General features: G+C 44.7%; 1 protein-coding gene across 6 annotated transcripts in view; it reads right to left on the bottom strand.

Annotated features, from left to right (window-relative positions):
- The window catches only part of ZNF410 (zinc finger protein 410), a 64,071-nt gene that overhangs the window by 20,011 nt on the left and 20,115 nt on the right, over positions 1–23,945 (bottom strand). For 5 of the 6 annotated variants that reach the window (XM_077267389.1, XM_077267390.1, XM_077267393.1 and 2 more), the window contains 11 exons: positions 16,643–16,834; positions 15,063–15,195; positions 14,591–14,772; positions 14,435–14,524; positions 14,267–14,365; positions 13,114–13,314; positions 11,242–11,433; positions 10,847–10,979; positions 10,381–10,562; positions 10,225–10,314; positions 10,057–10,155 (listed from right to left, as the gene is read on the bottom strand). In XM_077267389.1, the coding sequence (XP_077123504.1) occupies positions 10,057–10,155; positions 10,225–10,314; positions 10,381–10,562; positions 10,847–10,979; positions 11,242–11,433; positions 13,114–13,314; positions 14,267–14,365; positions 14,435–14,524; positions 14,591–14,772; positions 15,063–15,195; positions 16,643–16,834 (1,593 nt within the window). Of the gene's footprint in view, positions 1–8,791; positions 8,935–10,056; positions 10,156–10,224; positions 10,315–10,380; positions 10,563–10,846; positions 10,980–11,241; positions 11,434–13,113; positions 13,315–14,266; positions 14,366–14,434; positions 14,525–14,590; positions 14,773–15,062; positions 15,196–16,642; positions 16,835–23,945 lie in introns of those variants that run through there. The other variant, XM_077267391.1, reaches the window with a different exon arrangement.

Here is a 23,945-nt window from a genome sequence, read left to right as displayed (position 1 = left end):
TGGGAAAGAAAAAGCCATATCTGAGACTGGCTAATAAAAGGAAAAGATTGATATGGGCAAAAGAACACAGACATAGGAACATTGGAAAAAAGTGTTATGGACGGACGAATCCAAGTATGAGGTGTTTGGATCACACAGAAGAATATTTGTGTGACGCAGAACAACTGAAAAGATGATGGAAGAGTGCCTGACAGCATCTCTCAAGCATGGTGAGGTAATGTGATGGTGTAGGGTTGCATTGGTGCTGGTAAAGTGGGAGATTTGTACAAGGTAAAAGGGATTTTGAATAAGGAACGCCATGCCATACCATGTGGACAGCGCTTGATTGGAGCCAATTTCATCCTACAACAGGACAATGACCCAAAGCACATCTCCAAAATATGCAAGAACTATTTAGGGAAGAAGCAGGCAGCTGGTATTCTATCTGTAATGGAGTGGCCAGCGCAGTCACCAGATCTCAACCCCACTGAGCTGTTGTGGGAGCAGCTTGACCGTATGGTACGCAACAAGTGCCCATCAAGACAAACCAACTTGTGGGATGGGCTTCTGGAAGCATGGGGTGAAATTTCTCCAGATTACCTTAGAAAATTAACTGCTAGAATGCCAAAGGTCTGCAATGCTGTAATTGCTGCAAAAGGAGCATTCTTTGACGAAAGCAAAGTTTGAAGGAGAAAATTGTTATTTCAAATAAAAAAAAATTTTTTTCGAACCTTGTCAATGTCTGGACTAAATTTTATGTATATATCTATAGATGTATCTATCTGTGTGGACCTTCACTTGTTCTCCAGGAAGTTGATCCTAAAAAAATTCCATCATAAGAAGGAAAATGGAGAAGAAGGAATGAATAAGGCTGAACAAGAAGCTTTGGAAGCCTTGGAGTCCTTGATAGAAGATAACACTTCAAATCCAAGTAAAGGTACCGTCACACTCAGCGACGCTGCAGCGATATAGACAACGAGCCGATCGCTGCAGCGTCGCTGTTTAGGTCGCTGTAGAGATGTCAAACACAGCAGCTCCAGAACGATGCAGGAGCGATCCTGTGACGTAACGGTGACTCATTTATCATTCTCACAGGTCGTTACCTCCATGTAAAACATTGCTGACATCGTTGCTTTTGCTGTCAAACACGATGATACACGCCGATCTGACGACCAAATAAAGTGCTGGACTTCTAGCTCCGACCAGCGATATCACAGCGGGATCCAGATCGCTGCTGCGTGTCAAACACAACGAGATCGCTAACCAGGACGCTGCAACGTCACGGATCGTTGTGGTTCTCCTTGTCAAGTTGCTCAGTGTGAAGGTACCTTAAGTTTCCTATGAAACTGATCAACAAATCCACTAAATTTCCATCACTTGCCCTGGTACCTGCTATTGACACATTTACCAAAATGGTCACAATGGATATTGAAGAAATTAATACATCTGGCAAAGTCATTAGAAATAACTTAACAATACGGGAAAGGGAAGCATTGAAGGAACTTAAGGACTGGGATGATGTTGTTTTCAAAGTGGCGGACAAAGGAGGGAACATTGTTATCTGGCCAAATCACATGTATGAAACCCAGGCGGGAAAAATACTTAATAACATCCAAGAATATAAGCCACTTATATTTAATCCTATGACACTTACATTTAACCCTATGACTAAATTCAAAGATGAGTTGGTTGATATATTATTGTCTGCCTATGAAAACAACATCATCCCCAAAAAATTCTTAGACATACATTTGAAAATGGATCCTAGATTGGCGACCTTTTACTTGGTTCCTAAAGTCCACAAAAATCCTCTGGACCCTCCCGGGAGACCAATAGTGGCAGCCAATGAAGAACTTTGTGAGATCATATGTGACGTGGTAGAATACTATCTTAAACCCTTAGTCACTCAACTACCTTCTTAGATTAAAGATACCACCGCAGCGCTGGGCCACGTTGAAAATATACAGCTAATGGACAGTATGGTGTTGGTAACGGCCGACGTTGAGGCCTTATACTCATCCATTAAACACATTGATGGTTTAAAGGCAGTAGAGAGATATTTACGGCACAGTAACATGGATAAAGATACAGTAGAATTAATTTTGACATTGTTAAAGTTTATCCTCACACATAATGCCTTCACATTCAATGGAAAATCGTACTTACAGTTACAGGGTACGGCTATGGGGGCCTCTTGTGCCCCCTCATATGCTATTCTGTTCATGGGCGCCTGGGAGTGGTCAATTTTTCAGGAGGAGGAAATCGAGGGTATGGAACGGATCCAAAATTGGATCTGTTTCATTGATGACATTATGTTCATCTAGGATGGACCTGTAGAGGAACTCAAGACTCTAATGACACGACTGAATAACAATGGCCAAAATATCAGACTAAAGGTACCTTCACACGAAACGACATTATAACGATATCGCTAGCAATCCGTGACGTTGCAGCGTCCTCGCTAGCGATATCGTTTCGTTTGACACGCAGCAGCGATCAGGATCCTGCTGTGATGTCGCTGGTCGCTGAATAAAGTCCAGAACTTTATTTGGTCGTCCGATCGCTGTGTATCGTTGTGTTTGAAAGCAAAAGCAACGATACCAGCGATATTTTACACTGGTAACCAGGGTAAACATCGGGTAACTAAGCGCAGGGCCGCGCTTAGTTACCCGATGTTTACCCTGGTTACTAGCGTAAAATGTAAAAAAAACAAACAGCACATACTCACATTGCGTCCCCTGCAGTCTGCTTCCTCCTCTGACTCAGCGCCGCAAAGTGAAAGTGAAAGCAGCACAGCGGTGACGTCACCGCTCTGCTCTCACTGTACGGCGCTCAGTCAGTCAGGAAGTGGACGCAGGGGGACGTGAATGTAAGTATGTGCTGTTTGTTTTTTTTAGATTTTACGCTGGTAACCAGGGTAAACATCGGGTTACTAAGCGCGGCCCTGCGCTTAGTTACCCGATGTTTACCCTGGTTACCAGGGGACCTCGGCATAGTTGATCGCTGGAGAGCGGTCTGTGTGACAGCTCTCCAGCGACCAAACAGCGACGCTGCAGCGATCGACATCGTTGTCGCTATCGCTGAAGCGTCGCTTCGTGTGAAGGTACCTTAACTTATAAATTTGGTCGGCAGATTGAATTTTTGGATCTATGTATTTCGGCACTTCCAAGTGGGCATTTATCCACAACGGTATTTCGGAAACCTACGGCCACTAACTCGCTGCTACATGCAACATCATTACACCCAAGACCGACTATTGAGGGTATACCAATTGGCCAATATTTACCAATCAGGCGAATATGTTCGGAAGAAGAGCAGTTTGAGGAACAATCCAGGCTTCTGAAAACAAGGTTCCAGGACCGGGGATATAATCGAAAGGCCATACAAAGGGGATATATGAGGGCCAAGAATACCCCCAGAGAGCAGTTACTACATAAAAATCAACTTATTCATCCAACAATAGAGGGAAACAACCAGGTAAGGTTTATAACCAAATATAACAACAACTGGTACGATTTAAAAAAAATTATCCAGAAACATTGGAAGATCTTGCAAACTGACCCGGTCCTTAAAAAGATTCTCCCCGAGCGGCGTTATTCGTAGCAGAACTTACGTGATCTTCTTACACATAGTTCCTATGACCCCAAAAGAATAGCCAGAAATAAAAAAGTAACAACACGGCAGGGTTTCTTTCCATGTGGTATATGTAAGGGATGCGCCAACATGAAGAGGGGACACACATTCAGTAACTTTGATCATACTAGGAGTTACAACATCAGGACCCACATCACGTGTTCCACGAAAGGGGTCATTTACTATTCGGAATGTCCATGCAAAAAGATATACATAGGTATGACAAGTCGTGAACTTAAAATTAGGGTACGCGAACATTGTCTTGACATTGACAAAGCCAAGACGGTTACAGACGACACCACCCTCAAGACGCTACCCAGACATTTCAAGAGATTTCATCAATGTAATTCTAGACTACTCTCAGTCAAAGGTATAGACCTATTAGATTTAGGTCCCAGGGGTGGAGACATGGGGAAAAGACTGGCTAAAAAAGAATGTCAGTGGATCTATAGGTTGGCAACTATTGCCCCACAAGGATTAAACATAAGTTTTGGGTTTGGGACCTTCTTATAGCAAAATTAGTATATTCTATGGAAGTAATGGGGTAGGGGGTGAATTTAATATGGACACCTACATGTCCATATTTACATTTGGGTTTACCTTGTTTTTATTTTCATTTTTGTTTTAATGTTGGTTTTAATTCTATTTTTTCATTTCTCTTAGTACCGGTTATATATTCTGATTTTTATGGATTTGCTGAACGTCGTATGGTCAATTTCAATGTGGGACATTTTTCTGGGAAGGAACAATTTCCGGGAATGGCTAGCCATATACACTCACCGGCCACTTTATTAGGTACACCATGCTAGTAACGGGTTGGACCCCCTTTTGCCTTCAGAACTGCCTCAATTCTTCGTGGCATAGATTCAACAAGGTGCTGGAAGCATTCCTCAGAGATTTTGGTCCATATTGACATGATGGCATCACACAGTTGCCGCAGATTTGTCGGCTGCACATCCCAAAGATGCTCCATACAAGGCAGGATGGATCCATGCTTTCATGTTGTTTACGCCAAATTCTGACCCTACCATCCGAATGTCGCAGCAGAAATCGAGACTCATCAGACCAAGCAACGTTTTTCCAATCTTCTACTGTCCAATTTCGATGAGCTTGTACAAATTGTAGCCTCAGTTTCCTGTTCTTAGCTGAAAGGAGTGGTACCCGGTGTGGTCTTCTGCTGCTGTAGCCCATCTGCCTCAAAGTTCGACGCACTGTGCGTTCAGAGATGCTCTTAGGCCTACCTTGGTTGTAACGGGTGGCGATTTGAGTCACTGTTGCCTTTCTATCAGCTCGAACCAGTCTGCCCATTCTCCTCTGACCTCTGGCATCAACAAGGCATTTCCGCCCACAGAACTGCCGCTCACTGGATTTTCTTTCTTTTTCGGACCATTCTCTGTAAACCCTAGAGATGGTTGTGCGTGAAAATCCCAGTAGATCAGCAGTTTCTGAAATACTCAGACCAGCCCTTCTGGCACCAACAACCATGCCACGTTCAAAGGCACTCAAATCACCTTTCTTCCCCATACTGATGCTCGGTTTGAACTGCAGGAGATTGTCTTGACCATGTCTACATGCCTAAATGCACTGAGTTGCCGCCATGTGATTGGCTGATTAGAAATTAAGTGTTAACAAGAAGTTGGACAGGTGTACCTAATAAAGTGGCCAGTGAGTGTATCTCTTAACATACAAGTTTTGGAGATGGCAATCTGTGGCAAGTCAAGAATAACGGTCTTCCATAGGATTTATACAGATTTATGACTCTTATATTGGAAGCACGCATATACTAAACTACGAATAGAGATGTTTTTCATTGCTATTATTGTAGTACTGTTTTGATAATACAAGTATATTCCATATTTAGGACCTGTCTTATAATGTATACAGTATTTTTTGGAATATGATATTGTCTAGTCATGTCATTTTCGATTTAGAACACACATACACTAGCACAATGTTATCAGTTACCTTACAAAAATTGTGTCATATTATGACATTAGGATCAAAATTTATTTGTTAACCATTTCTTCTTCTTTGCACAAAACTAATAGCACCTTAGCACTTAAATTAATTTTTTTTTACAGTAAGGAGTAAGAATAATCACACATATTTGTAATTAATCTTTAGGCAACTCATTGAGAAGCATTATAGATATATACAGTTGCACTATACACACTAGCTTTAAAATAGTTACGTTAATCGAATACATGAAAAGTTATTTACATTAGATTATCATCTTTTTCCTTATGCAGCTCTTAGCAGTGGTGCGCATGCGCAGTCCACGGTCCTGTGGGGTTGATGACTATCGGACGATGGTGGGCGGAGCCTCCGCGTCATCTTAATTGATGACCTGGGGCTTCAGTCTGCATGCGCCGATGGCCGTCAACACCCTATTTTGGTCACAGGTACCGATAGGAGGGTGTAAGCGCCATACAAACTGCAGTGCTCATCAGCATAGAACAGATACAAACTTGCTCCGCCTCGTAGGTGGCTTCCGGTTTCCGTACGGCAGTACGGATATATCATACATGCATACCGGCCCAGACTACACACGCCACATTGGGACACATGCGTTGTACTTACACGCAGTCTTCCGGCCTCCACAGTCAGCAGCCAACCACTAATGTAATACACACTATATAAATCGGCGCACCCCCTGCCCTGACACGCCTCCAGAAGAAGCAGTTGCGAAACGCGCGTCGGGGCAGAGGGACGCCGAAGAGTGCTACAGCGGCTACACACCAAGTATAACTCTTTACACCTTATAGCGGTTAACACTTTGCACTTTATATTTGTCAGCAGTGAGGGTATACTAACTACAACCAGTTCCGTTTAGGTTGGGTAGTCCACACTGTGTAGACATATGTGCATACACATGGTATATATTCAGTTTTAGTAGTTAATAACCTGCTTCTATTGTGTTGGTAGCCTTGTACCTTTTGCTAGACTATGGTTATGTAGTCCCTCGTTTTAGGACCAAGCACCCTTAATATTTATGTTCATGTTTCAATTTTAATATTTATTAATAAAAACAATTTTATTCATAAAGTACTATTGTGGAGACTGGTTTCATTACCAATTGGCCTCCATACAGTGAAAGTTATCATATCTAGAGTACTAAACCCACAAGGTGACGGGTCAATCACTTAGGGCATCTTTAAATGTGAATAATCTATCTGTGTGTGTATTCTTTAATGGAGTATGTAAAGAGAGGTTAAACATGGAAATTAAAAAACATTTTTTTTATATATATATCTTTATTTAGCTTACAAAAACACACACAATTCCGCATGAAAAAAACGCATAAAAAACCCATGTGACCTGCCAGTGACCTCAGATGCAGATTTGGTGCAGATTTTACCTGCGTCAAATCCTGAGCCATTCCTTACCGTGGAAACATACCCTTAGAGTCCTTTCCCTTGGGCGATTTCCCCACATTTTAAGATGTTGAAACAGATCGGTCAGCGTATCATCATCCTCTCCTCCTTCCACCACTAGGGCTGACTAGCTGGATCCACTTGGTGTTATATTTTGCGCCCCCTGTAAATGCGAACCTGACAGCCGAGGACCAGGTGTACCAACAGGCCCTACATGTGCAAATTTCCCCAATTTTGCAGTAATGTCTCCCAAAACATCTTTTTGCCACCTTCCATTAGACACATGGGCGCCATCTTGGAAGCCGGCACACTGTTCCCCATCTTCCTGACCCATCTTTTTACTATGGGTCATAGCAGCCTTATAATCACTGTCTTAAAGCCCATTTGCAGCAGGAACATATTCCTTCTCTATGGCTTCATCACAGAGTCTCCCACAGATTGCAGTAATAGAACACTGAGGGCTCTAGGACCCCTTGACTCACATTGTGCAGCTTTCCTGCAGGCTGCTTATTTACCTTCACTGCGCCAGCAGCCACTCTTTGTCCAGGTATCGGGACCCACAGTGTCTTCTCTGAGGTGAGTATGGAGATAGCCTTCCTTTTCTGTACGCTGGTCCCAGACTTTCAAGATGGCCACTGCTTCTTCTCAACACTCCAGACACAGAGGCCTCTGCAGTTTCTAGCTCTCTCAGCCTCCACAGCTAGTCGGGGTTCGTTACCTCAGGATTTTATAGCAGGATACTAGGAACTCTTCAAACACAAGCACGAACGCACACACGCGCACGTCCGGTCAGTACCAGTGCATGGCCACAGCCCCTGTCCCTGATCTTCTGAAGGTTTCTATGACCATACTTCTCCTCTGAATGGCCTTCTGTATGAAGGGAAGGACTAATTAGGGAGAAGCTTTTTACCATCACCAGCGTTTTCCAAGATGTCATCAAGAGCGGGTCCAAACACATATTACCCTTCACAATGAATGGCACGCAATATGGATCTTGACTGCATATCCCCTGGACAACTTTTAAGCCACTGTGCTATACGAGGTACATTTGAGAGAACTGCCGATCTTGCCGCCAATCTCGCACAATCTACCCGATGCATCTGTCAGGAATGCCGCTGCCCCCTGCATTAATGGAATATCTGCCAAGATGCCTTCCCATGCAGCCTTATTCCTCAGCCAACTCTCAAATTAATTAAGCCAAACCATTGTGGACTTGGCTGTAGATGTTGCTGCTATAGCTGGTATTATTGCTCCTGCCGGGGATTCCCAGGTATTTTTAAGATAGTTATGCGCCGATTTATCTAACGAGTCCATAATTACACCTTTGTCTTCAAATGGCAAGGAATCATTTAGCCACTGCTACGTCTATCTCAGGTGCTTTATCCCATAGCGCTGCCTCCTGTTCTGTTTATTAACGAGGGCAGCAAACCTTTCCTCTCATGTCTGGTCTTTTCCATTCCTTGTTAATACGGTAAGTGCCAGAATTTTTTCATTAACCGGAAACGTTTTCTATTTCTTTGGCTCCAACCTTCCAAACATAATATCTTGATATATTGATCTATGTGCTTTTGATTCTTTAATGCCCAAGGTGGACCTAAAAACCTTTACCAAGCTATCCATCTTCTATGGGGAAGAACGGCCAAACTCCTTCACCTTTATCTGAGGAGGAAGAGGTATCTGAGGACATATATTCTCTCCTGACTTGTCCAAACTTTCAGAATCGGATGATATGTTTAATTTTTTTCCCTTCTTTCGTCACTTTCTTGAAGGGCTAAGGAGTTAATGGAATCCTTTACTTCTGATCCAGGGCAAAATTAGGGGTTTCTTCACACTTTGTCTTTTCTATTGCAAACCTGACAGTTTTTTTCTGCCATGAGCTGGACAATTTCTCTCCACACCGTGCACATTCCTTATGCTTGGATTTTGCAATGCATTTCTTACTCCTCTTCTAACAAAAAAGCAATAAGAAAAAACAACCTGTTACCAAGCGAACTTACACGAAGGTCACTTACCACAGAGATGATAATGAAGGTAGCGAATTCGGACGTGGATTTGGCCCATCTGAATGATCTCCTCTGGAGGCTGTCTGTATGTCTGCCAGCCGCATCGCCCTAGCCAGCTCTGCCGGCTGGAGCTACGGACCCCTCTGCATCTGTCAGTACAAACCCCTACAGTTGTGTGGACGTTGCTGCTGCTGCTGCTTTCACTTTGAGTGTTGTTGGACTTGCAGATGCACCTGCTACTCCTGCTCCATTTCAGAACTGGGGAGTAGTACCTAAGTCACAGCTCTTCTGGCGGTCTTAAACTGCATTTAAATGCGCAACCATTAACTCGTTCCCAAAGGTCGGCTCCTCCCAGAAGTGCTTCAGTACTTCTGGGTCAATTAGTCACCAGCGCGCTTGATACCAGAACGTGTACTTAGAGCGTGCCTTGAGCATGCATAGATCCTACGGCGATGCAGCTAGCATACAGACATGCTGCCTCCACTCGTACTACAGCCAAGCCCCCACTAGAGCCGGTGTGGAACTTCCAGGCCCTGCAAGTCGGCTCAGCAGACTATGCCATCCCAGGCGATTGTGCAGGACCTGAGTAGGGGGATCTTCCTTCTTCGTTCTGTCACCGGACACTGTATGGGTAGGTATCCCATTTACGACAAAAAAAAACTGATGGGGAGGAGAGGTGCCGCCCTTTTGTTTTGTAGATTTCCTGTCCTTGATGGTCCCTCTCTCTCATGGTGCTGTCATGGGTGATATAAAAAGGGAGATAGGATTCTCTACCCTATAGGCCAACTAGGTACTTGGTGCACTCTCGGCATGGTCCAGCTGGGAGGCGCACATTCCTCCCACCACCTTTACAGGCCTTGCCACCTCACTCAGCTTTGACTGACCGCGTGCACTTCACATCATATTTTACTGCAGACGGCACTCACCTCTGTGAATTACTAAATGAAAGGTATGGTTTCTCTAGTGGCCAAGTTAACGTCTTGGCGAAGTGCTTAGTTTAAAGTGTGTTTTGCGGCTGACAGAATGGTAGGCATGTCAGAAGTGGACAGAGGATAAAAGCCACTCACCTGCCCTCCGTGGTGGGTGATGCTTTTTAATGTGAGCATTTCTGCTGCCGCTTTGGGAAAAGGTTTTGCTGCACACGGGACACTGATGTGACCTCACACCTGAGAAACAGTATGAAGGGTCAGTCGTGAACAAGGACCCTGCCGGAGGCCCCCCTGCCACATCATTACCTGAATGAACCACCAGGTGTTTTCTAAGACTAGAATATTCGGCAAAGCTTCTGCCACATCCCTCCTCCTCACACAGAAAGGGTTTCTCTCCTGCCAGAAGCAGAGTCGTGAGTCACAGACAACCACAGCAGGACGTACACACAGGGGAGCACTCACCAGTATGGACCCGCAGATGGTTTTTCAGATTTCCGGCTGTAGTAAACTGCTTCTGGCAGCCAGGCTCAGAGCAAAGGAAGGGGCGCTCTCCATTATGAGTGCGCATGTGAACTTTCAACCTCTGCAGAACATAAAAGCTTTTCCCACAACCGTCCGCAGGACACGTGAAGGAACGTTCATTTCTGGAAGACACTTGTATGGTTACGTTTCACTTTTCAGAACGCTTTGATTTTACACTTATGCAAGAGAAAACATCAGAAAGTGACAACTCTGCCCCCAGCTGACGACATGCAGGCTGTGGAACGTTACCAGTCAGAGTCAGCTACAGAGTCCATCTAACCAGCACTAGGAGCCCGATTCTACAAGTAAATCCTGCTCGCTGGACAATACACTACATGCCATACCACCACTTGGAGAAGACACTGAAGTCCCCTGCACCATCTACATGCTGCCGGCGGGCACTTACATGTGAGTTTTCAGGTGATATCTCAGGTGTGTTGGACGCACAAAGGATCGGTCACAGCTATGGAAGGTGCAGCGGAGGCGTTTTTCCGGGTGTGCGGCTCTGGTCTCACAGGCGCTGTTGATGGACGCATCAGCTGAAAACAATACACAATGTTCTGAAAAACTGCTCCATTCTCACATCAAGAACTTCAAGAAACAGATACTGCTCAGCCGTCCATTTGTCCCTAGACTGGTGGTGATACACGCATCTCATTCATCTCCCACCAAGCGGCATCATTCCCCATCTCGATACACAGTCACCTGTTCTAACAGCTGGACATCCCCTGGGCTAATCAACAGTTTACAATGCACAGGAACCCCGAGGTACCGGCAGGCACATTCTGGGGCAATGCTTACCATTGCTGATGGACTTTGCATGTTTTGCCAGCTGAGCCCGGGTGGCAGCAATTAGACTGTCATGAGCCAACTCCTGAACCCGCAGAAACCATGGCATACTGCTGTCTGTGCAGTCACTAGGCAGAAAGTCATTCCCAGAATCTTCAGCTTCATCCTGAACAAAAACCATGTGCTCAGATGGTGAACCCAGTCCTGGAAAACATAAGTGCCAGCAATATGTGGTACTGAGCATCCTAGAACAGAACAGCAGGCATAACCGAGAGAAAGAGTAGGACGGTGCGGAGAAGACTATGTGGGCACTATGAGGGAATATTGGATGAAGGGAGAACCATGAGACTGGTTGATAAAAGTTCAGTGTTATATGGACACAGAAAATGCACAAGGAGCAGAGCAATAATTAGAATCTACAGCAGAGCAAACCAATGATGCAGAGGATGGTTATGCACAACCACCTCTCTGTTCTATCAGACTCAGAGCTGCACAAGGGCCCCCAAAGTGTGGCTCCCAACGGTGGGAGCTATATGAACATTATGATCCTAATCAGAAGATGCTCCAGACCTGATAATTTCAAGTAAAAGGACTCTGGTAGTGAATGTGGGTGAACACCTTCCAACCCCTTGCCCAGCAGAGAAGACACATGGGCCTGCTGCTCACAGGTCTGGACTTAACCTTCACTTCAAGTAAAGTTTGTGGCTTTCAGAGATTAATAATCAACTTCTTGGGGAGGCTCGAAGGGTGGCAAGTAGGAGCTTCTCAAGACCATGCCTAAGTCCCACATTACTACAATCTCATAGCAGGAGGTCTGTAAGTGGAAAATCCAACCCTCAACGTAGTCCCATAGGACAGAACACAATCAAACCATAATTAGGGTTAGATATTTAGTAGAAAATAGCAAAAAAATGGGACCTAAAACATAACATTTAATAGAAATATTAAAGTGACGTGACAACATATAAAGACAAACATGTGAATTAACCAACAGTTAATCAGACAGGAAGCTGATTATAAGCCTAGAGACAAAGACGATAATGCAGGTAGACTGGTTCACTACACTCCCAGAGCAGTCATTAGACCAATAAACCTTACTCAGGCACAGCAGTGAAACCAAATGCATAAATCAATAAAGATATTAATGGTACTTTCAATAAATTATGCCAACATAGTTAATATCAAGCACGTGGAAAATATCTACCACTGATGATCACGTAAAATATGCTGACAGAAATAAATAGGGGTACATAAATAAAACGGTCTCCCCAAATGATGAGGATACCACATGGAAGATGCACCCTCCTATTACGTTAGACAGAAATCCAAAAGATCAATACTTGATTCCATAGACCATTCCTGTGTGGGACCACCTCCCTACGCGTTTCATTCCAGAGGGGAATCATCAGGGGACAGGGCAGTCAAATAGTGGTCTTAATGATAAAGTGCTCCGCCATCATCGGCGTTTACATAGAGCCTCTTACATAGGGTGCCTGCATTATCGTCTTTGTCTCTAGGCTTATAATCAGCTTACTGTCTGATTAACTGTTGGTTAATGCACATGTTTGTATTTATGTGTTGTGTCACGTCACTTTAATATTTCTATTAAGTGTTATGTTTTAGGTCCCATTTTTTTGCTATTTTGTATTTATATCTTGGGTACCCCCTCTTTTTCTAATTTTGATTGGTTAATTAACCCTTTGCTGAGCATAATTTTTAGATATTTAGCACCACTGCAAAAACAGAAATCTCCCATTATTGTGCTAATGGTAGAACATAATGAAAATGCTAATCTGATGCTTCAAAAACGATAAAGTGAAAAACATTGTAAAAACAATCACTGAACAGATAAAGAGAAGGAAACCAGTGGTGACATGACACTACCTGATCGTGCCAGGTTCAGGAGGATGAATGACGAGTTGTCACTGGTTGGCAGGTCCTGCAGCAGTGATGACGGCGTGGAGGGAGACAGCAGGGCAGCTTCGCTTTTATGATCCTGGGAGTCAGTGTTGGGATCAACCTGAAGGCTGTCCAGCAATTCTGTGTTAGGAGCCTTAGGTGATATCCGATCCTCCGCAGGAGCATCTGATAGAAAAAAAAACATGTTCATCAGCATCACACCGAACACTATACATACTGATATCACATACACCCTGCTCTAGATGTCTACACAATACACACACAACGAGCGCTAGACAACCGGACATCATAAGCAGCGGTAGATGACAGAACATCACACAGACCGAGAGCTAGACGACAGAAGACTGGACATCACACACATACAGAGTCCTGTCGTCTAACGCTCCGTACATCACATACCGAGCGCTAGATCTCTGGACATCACACACATATGGATCGCTAGGTGACAGGACATCAGTCACATCAAGAACAAGACAACCGGATATCAGTGACACCGAGAACTAGACGACCGTACAACAGACACATACGGAGCGCTAGATGACTGGATATCAGACACACCGAGAACTAGACAACCGGACATCAGACACACCGAGCACTAGAAAACCAGACATCAGACACACCGAGACCTAGACGTCCCACCAGTCAATGTCACCATGTATGACTTCCTGAAAGCCACAGTATGGTTGCTGAAATAAAGTCATGCATGATATTCAGGGTGCCACACAGTATGTACTCTAATTTTTCTAAAAATGGATACTGTTGTGTGCCTTTATAATAGCAGTGTGCCTTTTTCTACAGCTTGATACAGACCAGATAAGGGCGCTGTGCTGATCGGGCCAATTCAGAAACATGAAATGAAGTATTAATAGTCAAAATGTGCAATGCTAAAAGTCAGTCTTTGAAAAACTAAAAACTATGACACCATTCATGTTGTTAAAAGGGTGTCTTCCCTAATGCCCAATTTCGCATTGGCAGGTCAGTTTTACTGATCACCAATGCCTGCCAAGATGTGTGCATGACCGGGCAGGTATCTGGAAACATCCCCATCAAAGCCACTGAATTCCAATTGCGGAAGTAAGCAGCGCTGGAAAAACACTTGAGGATACAAGCCACTCACCTGCCCTCCGCGGTGGGTGATGCTTTTTAATGTGAGCATTTCTGCTGCCGCTTTGAGAAAAGGTTTTGCTGCACACGGGACACTGATGTGACCTCACACCTGAGAAACAGTATGAAGGGTCAGTCGTGAACAAGGACCCTGCCGGAGGCCCCCCTGTCACATCATTACCTGAATGAACCACCAGGTGTTTTCTAAGACTGGAATATTCGGCAAAGCTTCTGCCACATCCCTCCTCCTCACACAGAAAGGGTTTCTCTCCTGTCAGAAGCAGAGTCATGAGTCACGGTCAAGCACAGCAGGGCGTTCATACAGGGCAGCACTCACCAGTATGGACTCGCAGATGGTTCTTCAGATTTCCGGCTGTAGTAAACTGCTTCTGGCAGGCAGGCTCAGGGCAAAGGAAGGGGCGTTCTCCATTATGAGTGCGCATGTGAACTTTCAACCTCTGCAGAACATAAAAGCTTTTCCCACAACCGTCCGCAGGACACGTGAAGGAACGTTCATTTCTGGAAGACACTTGTATGGTTATGTTTCACTTTTCAGAACGCTTTGATTTTACACTGATGCAAGAGAAAACATCAGAAAGTAACAACTCTGCACCCAGCTGAAGACATGCAGGCTGTGGAACGCTACCAGTCAGATTCGGCTACAGAGCCCATCTAACCAGCACTAGGAGCCCGATTCTACAAGTAAATCCTGCTCGCTGGACAATACACTACAGAGTCATGCCTTACCACCACCTCAAGAAGACACTGAAGTCTCCTACACCATCTACATGCTGCCGGCGGGCACTTACATGTGAGTTTTCAGGTGATATCTCAGATGTGTTGGACGCACAAAGGATCGGTCACAGCTGTGGAAGGTGCAGCGGAGGAGTTTTTCTGGGTGTGCAGTTCCGGTCTCACAGGCGCTGTTGACGGACACATCGGCTGAAAACAATACACAATGTTCTGAAAAACTTCTCCATTCTCACACCAAAAACTTCAAGGGGCAGTGTGAAGAATATTGGAGACATAATTCCATATCAATCATCTGTATACTATTGGGCATGGAATTATGAATAAAATCCTTCAGCGCATGCTGTGGTAACATGACACCTGGCCAGCTCAGACAAAGGATTCACCCAACCAGCTAGCTAGCTGGTATGCAACCTTCGACAGGAAGATCACTTGTGGAACCAAGCCATGCTGCCTGAGTCCTTGGTTCAGCCAGCTAGGATTTCATTAACGACTTATGGAAATACCATATGTCCTAGCTGTACATTGTATCTATTTCAGAGATCCCCAGACCAGGGCAAGCGGCTGCCTGGGTCTCGAGTCATTCTAACACGAACGGGAAGGGAGATTTATAAAACAGCCACTAGCAGCTAGGTAGCAAAATTGTGTTTAGTCTCTATGAGTAGCAGGGGCCTGGTCGGATCCGATGGCACCAGATCCACTGCCCTAGGACCGCCCAGAAAGGAGTTATGATCTTTCATAGGCTTTGGGAGATTTATCTCCAAACCTCCAAGGGAGGAGATTTAGGTTCACCCCAGAGGGCAGGAGGAGAGTGACCCAGAGGGTTACATGCTTGTGTGCAGCATTTCCTATTGCTTTTTCTCTGTAGGACATCATGTGAGGACAAGTCACACACACACAGAGGAAACCTTATGCCTCCTGTGAGGCAGCCCCTCCCCCGCAAGCCAGGCCTTTTATCTCCTTGGTAATTGACTATGTGTTCTGCTTATACCTATCGTCCTACCCCTATTGACCACTATATTTGTATATGTCTAGTGTTCCATTAAAGTGATTACATACTGTATATAATTTAAACCTTGGGCTACTCTTATCTCGATCCACATGTCCGTTTCTCAGCCTAATCTCACATGCTACTGGGGTGGGTTTGTGGCTCGATATAACCCCGTTAAAGGACCGGCATATATCGAAGGAGGAACTGGTGGCAGTCCTACTGGGACTAGATGAAAGGGGCTTCTCAGCCTGTCAGGGGCTGTGCTCGAGTGTGGTGCCACGTCAGTGACTGCGTGGGCCACCTTCTCTCACTCCCCGTACCTTCCTTGGCCCGTGTCTATGTGAAAAGGTGCCCAGCTGACCTTATGTGTCCCTAGGGGGTGCGGAACGTCACACTGGTACAAGTGGAGAGACATTACCACATGATCCCACTGAAGTAATTTTGACATCAGACAGGGTGGCGAGGTGTGGCTCCTTCACTTTTCATCACAGGCAGATACTGCTCAGCTGTCCATTAGTCCCAAGACTGGTGACACGCATCTCATTTATCTCCCAGCAACCACAGTAACTGTTCTAATAGCTAGTCACACAGTGTACAATGCACGGGAACGCTGAGATACTGGCAGGCACATTCTGGGGCAATGCTTACCATTGCTGATGGACTTTGCATGTTTTGCCAGGTGAGCCCGGGTGGCAGCAATTAGACTGTCATGAGCCAACTCCTGAACCCGCAGAAACCATGGCGAACTGCTGTCAGTGCAGTCACTAGGCAGGAAGTCATTCCCAGAATCTTCAGCTTCATCCTGAACAAAAACCATGTGCTCAGATGGTGAACCCAGTCCTGGAAAACATAAGTGCCAGCAATATGTGGTACTGAGCATCCTAGAGCAGAACAGCATACATAACCGAGAGAAAGAGTAGGATGGTGTGGAGAAGACTATATGGGCACTATGAGAGTATATATATCATGCATACATTATTATAATATATAAAGCGGATTAATTAAGTATTGAAAACGTCATCAATTTTCTAAGCAAATTCATTTCTAAAGGTGCTATTGACATGAAATTCTCCAGATGTCGGTAACAAGCTATCTAATCCACACAGGCAAATAAATCACCATAGATATTCATAAATTATGTGTAATAATGAGGAATGACACAGGAAAAAGCATTCAGCACATTTACTGTAATTTAAAGGGAACCTGACACCCCCAAAATCGAAGGTGAGCTAAGCCCACCGTCATCAGGGGCTTATCTACAGCATTCTGTAATGCTGTAGATCAGCCCCCAATGTATCCTGAAAGATGAGAAAAAGAGGTTAGATTATACACACCCAGGGGAGGTCCTGCTGCGGTCCGGTCCAATGGGCGTCGCGGTCCGGGGCCTCCCATCTTCTTACGATGACGTCCTCTTCTTGACTTCAAGCTGCGGATCTGGCGCAGGTGTACTTTGTCTTCCCTGTTGAGGGCAGAGCAAAGTACATCAGTGCGCAGGCGCCGGGAAAGGTCAGAGAGGCCCGGCGCCTGCGCACTGCAGTACTTACCGGACTGCGACCCCATTGGATCAGACCGACCGCCCAGATGAGTATAATCTAACCTCTTTTTCTCATCTTTCAGGATACATCGGGGGCTTATCTACAGTATTACAGAATGCTGTAGATAAGCCCCTGATGACGGTGGGCTTAGCTCACCTTCGATTTTGGGGGTGACAGGTTCCCTTTAATACTTCACTATTGGTGATGAAGCTTCAAGACGCCTCCTGTACGGAGACACTAGTCGCAGGCATTGCTCAGAAGTGATTTTTGCCCACTCTTCCACACAAACGCTATTCACATCCTGAAGCTTCCATGGCTCCTTCTATGAATGCTGAGCTTCAGTTCATTCCATATACAGTGCCTTGCGAAAATATTCGGCTCCCTGGAACTTTTCAACCTTTTCCCACATATCATGATTCAAACATAAAGATACCAAATGTAAATTTTTGGTGAAGAATCAACAACAAGTGGAACACAATTGTGAAGTAGAATGAAAATTATTGGTTATTTTACATTTTTGTGGAAATTCAAAAACTGAAAGTTGGGGCGTGCAATATTATTCGGCCCCTTTAACTTAATACTTTGTTGCGCTAACTTTTGCTGCGATTACAGCTGCAAGTCGCTTGGGGTATGTCTCTATCAGTTTTGTACATCAAGAGACTGAAATTCTTGCCCATTCTTCCTTGGCAAACAGCTCAAGCTCAGTGAGGTTTGATGGAGATCGTTTGTGAACAGCAGTTTTCAGCTCTTTTCACAGATTCTCGATTGGATTGAGGTCTGGACTTTGACTTACGTTTATTTGTGAACCATTCCATTGTAGATTTTTCTTTATATTTGGGTTCATTGTCTTGTTGGAAGACAAATCTCCATCCCAGTCTCAGGTCTTTTGCAGACTCCAACAGGTTTTCTTCGAGAATGGTCCTGTATTTGGGTCCATCCATCTTCCCATCAATTTTAACGATTTTCCCTGTCTGTGCTGAAGAAAAGCAGGCCCAAACCATGATGCTGCCACCACGTTTGACAGTGGGGATGGTGTGTTCAGGGTGATGAGCTGTATTGCCTTTAAGCCAAATATATCGTTTGGCATTGTTGTCAAAAAGTTCGATTTTGGTTTCATCTGACCAGAGCACCTTCTTCCACATGTTTGGTGTGTCTCCCAGGTGGCTTGTTGCAAACTTTAAATAACACTTGTTATGGATATCTTTGAGAAATGGCTTTCTTCTTGCCACTCTTCCATAAAGGCCAGATTTTTGCAGTGTACGACTGATTGTTGTCCTATGGACAGACTGTCCCACCTCAGCTGTAGATCTCTGCAGTTCATCCAGAGTGATCATGGGCCTCTTGGCTGCATCTTTGATCAGTCTTCTCCTTGTTTGAGTCGAAATTTTAGAGGGACGGACGGATCTTGGTAGATTTGCAGTGGTATAATACTCCTTCCATTTCAATATGATCGCTTGCACAGTGCTCCTTGGCATGTTTAAAGTTTTGGAAATCATTCTGTATCCACATCCGGCTTTAAACTTCTCCACAACAGTATCATGGACCTGCCTGTTGCGTTCCTTGGTCTTCATGATGCTCTCTGTGCTTCAAACAAGAACCCTGAGACTATCACAGAGCAGGTTCATTTATACGGAGACTTGATTACACACAGGTGGATTAGATTTATCATCATCAGGCATTTAGGACAACATTGGATCATTCAGAGATCCACAATGAACTTCTGGAGTGAGTTTGCTGCACTGAAAGTAAAGGGGCCGAATAATATTGCACGCCCCACTTATCAGTTTTTGATTTTACACAATTTAAAATAACCAATAAATTTTGTTCAACTTCACAATTGTGTTCCACTTGTTGTTGATTCTTCACCAAAAATTTACATTTGGTATCTGAAGCATTTTGAAGCAGGATATGTGGGAAAAGGTTGAAACGTTCCAGGGAGCCAAATACTTTCACAAGGCACTGTATTTTCTATAGGATTCAGGTCCGGCGATCGGCTCTGCCATTCTAACAGATTATTTTCTTCTTCTGAAACCAATTGAGAGTTTCCTTGGTTGTTTGTTTGGGATCATTGTCTTGCTGAAATGTCCATGTGACAACACAGCACTTCTTTTCAATTATGCCAGACGTAAATTCAGTACACCCAAAATCATAAACTGTTGTCTGAAGTATTGTAGGTTGAACTGATATTTGCACATGGGGTGAATGGATGTTATTTAACTCATATCAGCTCCTACAGTTCACTGTACCATTATCTTTGCAAAGCAGGGATGCAGGGTCACTGAACAATAATGTTTGCTGATATGTTGATTACACATTGTACAGGGCCATGCAGTTTATTGACTTGCAAACATTGAAGGATAAACTATAAATAATCAAACAATGCGAGTTAACCTCATCACATTTTTCTCTTGACCTCTGGTTGCTGGCTTGAATTTGTGGACTACATAAGGATACTTTGCCTCTGTTGCAAGTGAGTCTACAGGATGTCAGCTTAGGCCTCTTTCACACATCTGTTTTTTAGAGTCAGTCACAAACTGTCGTTTTTAGAAAAAAAGGATCCAGCAAATGTTGCTGCTGGATCCGTTTTTTTCCCATAGACTTATATTAGCTACGGATTGTGATGGATGTCCATTGTTTGACGGATCCGTCGTAAAGTCGTTGTACGTCGGACGAGGCAACGGACATAGTAACGTTTTTTCTGTACGTCGAAAAGTCGGACAGCGACAAATCCTGCGCCGTCCATCGTTGACTATAATGGAAGCCTATGGGCGCAGGATCCGTCACTGTGTCAGAAGACAGAATCCAGTGACTGAGAAAATGTTCTCTCTCTCGAATTCTGTTTCTTTAAATTCCGGCTGCAGCTACTTCAACGGATCCATCAAAAAAAAACTGATCCACTGAATCAGTTTTTTACAATCAGCACAGGATCCGTCTTTTCAAGTCTGACGGATTGTGACTGATTCTAAAAAACGGATGTGTGAAAGAGGCCTTACAGGACCACTGGCCCAGCTGGAAGAAGACATCTGCTTCATTGACCATCAATGAACCCCCAGAGACATCTTGAATATTCCAGGTTGGGATAATTAGGTTACCAGGCTACATACCTCACTGCTCTCGGTCAACTTAAGATTGTTGTTGCCTCCTCTATGTGGGGCCCGCTAAAAAGTCAAGTGCCACTGGTGGGAGTAGTTGGTCCTGAAAGCAGCTTTAATCCAGGAGAGTCAGTTGAAGAGTAAAGGTACCTTCACACGAAGCGACGCTGCAGCGATAGCGACAACTATGTCGATCGCTGCAGCGTCGCTGTTTGGTCGCTGGAGAGCTGTCACACAGACCGCTCTCCAGCGATCAACTATGCCGAGGTCCCCTGGTAACCAGGGTAAACATCGGGTAACTAAGCGCAGGGCCGCGCTTAGTAACCCGATGTTTACCCTGGTTACCAGCGTAAAATCTAAAAAAAACAAACAGCACATACTTACATTCACGTCCCCCTGCGTCCACTTCCTGACTGACTGAGCGCCGTACAGTGAGAGCAGAGCGGTGACGTCACCGCTGTGCTGCTTTCACTTTCACTTTGCGGCGCTGAGTCAGAGGAGGAAGCAGACTGCAGGGGACGCAATGTGAGTATGTGCTGTTTGTTTTTTTTACATTTTACGCTAGTAACCAGGGTAAACATCGGGTAACTAAGCGCGGCCCTGCGCTTAGTAACCCGATGTTTACCCTGGTTACCAGTGTAAAATATCGCTGGTATCGTTGCTTTTGCTTTCAAACACAACGATACACAGCGATCGGACGACCAAATAAAGTTCTGGACTTTATTCAGCGACCAGCGACATCACAGCAGGATCCTGATCGCTGCTGCGTGTCAAACGAAACGATATCGCTAGCGAGGACGCTGCAACGTCACGGATTGCTAGCGATATCGTTATAATGTCGTTTCGTGTGAAGGTACCTTAAGACTCTTATTTGCACCATTTTGGTTATTTTGCTGGGACCGTTCTATATGCTGTATGTTGGTGGTTCAATAAATTATTGTCACGCTGTTTTCTAAATAGTGTTCTGCCCACAGGAAAAGAGAGCAGCCATTCAGTGGCATGTGCTTTGATCCATGCGGTTTTGGCTAGCAGACTAGAGCACCGCTGACCCATCTCCACAGTCCACCCTCATTTCATCATCATCATCCTGGTAGATGACAAACTTTTATCTAGAAGGCCTCAGTACATTTATCCATTCATCCTTCCTTCAATCCTATGAAGTTTGCCAGTGCCATATGCTAAAAAACAGCCACAAACCATGATGCTCCCACACTTCACTGCTGGTATGGTGTTTTTTGGCCCCTTTTGGCCCCCCCAAACATGATGTGTATTATGGCATCCAAATAATTAAATTTTTGTCTAATCTGACCAGAGTCCTCCTCTCCATAGAGGTCGAGTTGCATTACTTATATTTTCTATGAAACAATTGTACTTGCTGATTCCAGGTCTTTCAGTAGCTCTCCACAGGTGGCCATTGGCTCTTAGGGTACCGTCACACAGTGCAATTTTCATCGCTACGACGGCACGATCCGTGACGTCGCAGCGTCGTATGATTATCGCTCCAGCGTCGTAGACTGCGGTCACACTTTGCAATCACGGCGCTGGAGCGATGCCGAAGTCCCCGGGTAACCAGGGTAAACATCGGGTTACTAAGCGCAGGGCCGCGCTTAGTAACCCGATGTTTACCCTGGTTACCAGCGTAAACGTAAAAAAAACAAACAGTACATACTTACATTCCGGTGTCTGTCCCCCGGCGTTCTGCTTCTCTGCACTGTGTAAGCACAGCGGCCGGAAAGCAGAGCGGTGACGTCACCGCTGTGCTCGCTTTCCGGCCGGCAGGCGCTCACAGTGCAGAGAAGCTGAGACGCCGGAGGACTGACACCAGAATGTAAGTATGTACTGTTTGTTTTTTTTACGTTTACGCTGGTAACCAGGGTAAACATCGGGTTACTAAGCGCGGCCCTGCGCTTAGTTACCCGATGTTTACCCTGGTTACAAGCGAACACATCGCTGGATCGGTGTCACACACAACGATCCAGCGATGTCAGCAGGTGATCAAGCGACGAAAGAAAGTTCCAAACGATGTGCTACGACGTACGATTCTCAGCGTGATGTCTGATCGCAGTAGCGTGTCAGACACAGCGATATCTTAACGATATTGCTAGAACGTCACGAATCGTACCGTCGTAGCGATGAAAATTTCACTGTGTGACAGTACCCTTAGACAACTCTTCTGATAATTCTTTTCACTCCTCTATCTAAAATCATAGAATGTTAGAGTTGAAAGGAACCTCAAGGGTCATAGTGTCCAACCCCCTGCTCAATGCAGGATTCACTAAAGCATCAGATGTCCGTACAGCCTCTATTTGAATATTTCCATTGAAGGAGAACTCTCGTGGCAGCCTGTTCCACTCATTGATCACCCACACTGTCAAAAAGTTTTTTTCTAATAGCTAATCTATCTTCTCCCTTTCAGTTTCAATCCATCGGTTTTAATGTTTCCATGTGCAAATGAGAATAAGAATGATCCCTCTACACTGCGACAGCAAGTCTCCTCTTAGCCTTCTTTTTAGCAAGCTAAACATTCCCAGATCTTTTAACCATTTCTCGTAGGAAATACTTTGCAGTTCGCTCACCATCCAGGTAGCTCTTCTCTGAACTTGCTCCAGTTTTTCAATGTCTTTTTTTTAAATGTGGTGCCCAGAGCTGGACTAAGTATTCCAGATGAGGCCTGACCAAGGAGGAGTAGAGGGGGATAATTACTTCACGTGATTTAGACTCTATGCTTCTCTTAATACATCCCTATAACTACGTGGCCTGTGCTATATACTATGTGGCTGCTATATACATACATACATATTCTAGAATACCCGATGCGTTAGAATCGGGCCACCATCTAGTACATCCTATAACTGTGTATGCCTTTTTTCTGCTGCATCACACTGTTGACTCATGTGCAGTCCGTGGTCTATTAGTATACCCAAGTCTTTTAAATCACAGGTGCAATTGCTTGGCTTTATTCCTCCCATTCTGTAGATGTCATTTTCGTTTTTCTTGTCCAGATGTAGAATCTTGCATTTGTCCCTGTTAACCCCTTTCTGCCAGCTGACGGGATAGTACGTCAGCTGGCAGTATCCCCTGCTTTGAGGTGGGCTCCGGCAGTGAAACATAAACATATTTGGTATCGCCGCATTCAGAATCGCCCGATCTATCACTAAAAAAAAAGGATTAACCTGATCGCTAAACTGCGTAGCGAGAAAAATCAAAATGCCAGAATTACATTTTTTTGGTCGCCACTACATTGCATTAAAATGCAATAACGGGCGATCAAAAGATCGCGTCTGCACAAAAGTGATATGATTAAATAAAAACGTCAGCTCGGCA

This window comes from Ranitomeya variabilis, chromosome 1 (assembly GCF_051348905.1).
Source record: "Ranitomeya variabilis isolate aRanVar5 chromosome 1, aRanVar5.hap1, whole genome shotgun sequence".
NCBI classification, from domain to species: domain Eukaryota; kingdom Metazoa; phylum Chordata; class Amphibia; order Anura; family Dendrobatidae; genus Ranitomeya; species Ranitomeya variabilis.
The sequence above is the reverse complement of the archived record's forward strand: the minus strand, read 5'-3'. Positions and strand labels throughout refer to the sequence as shown.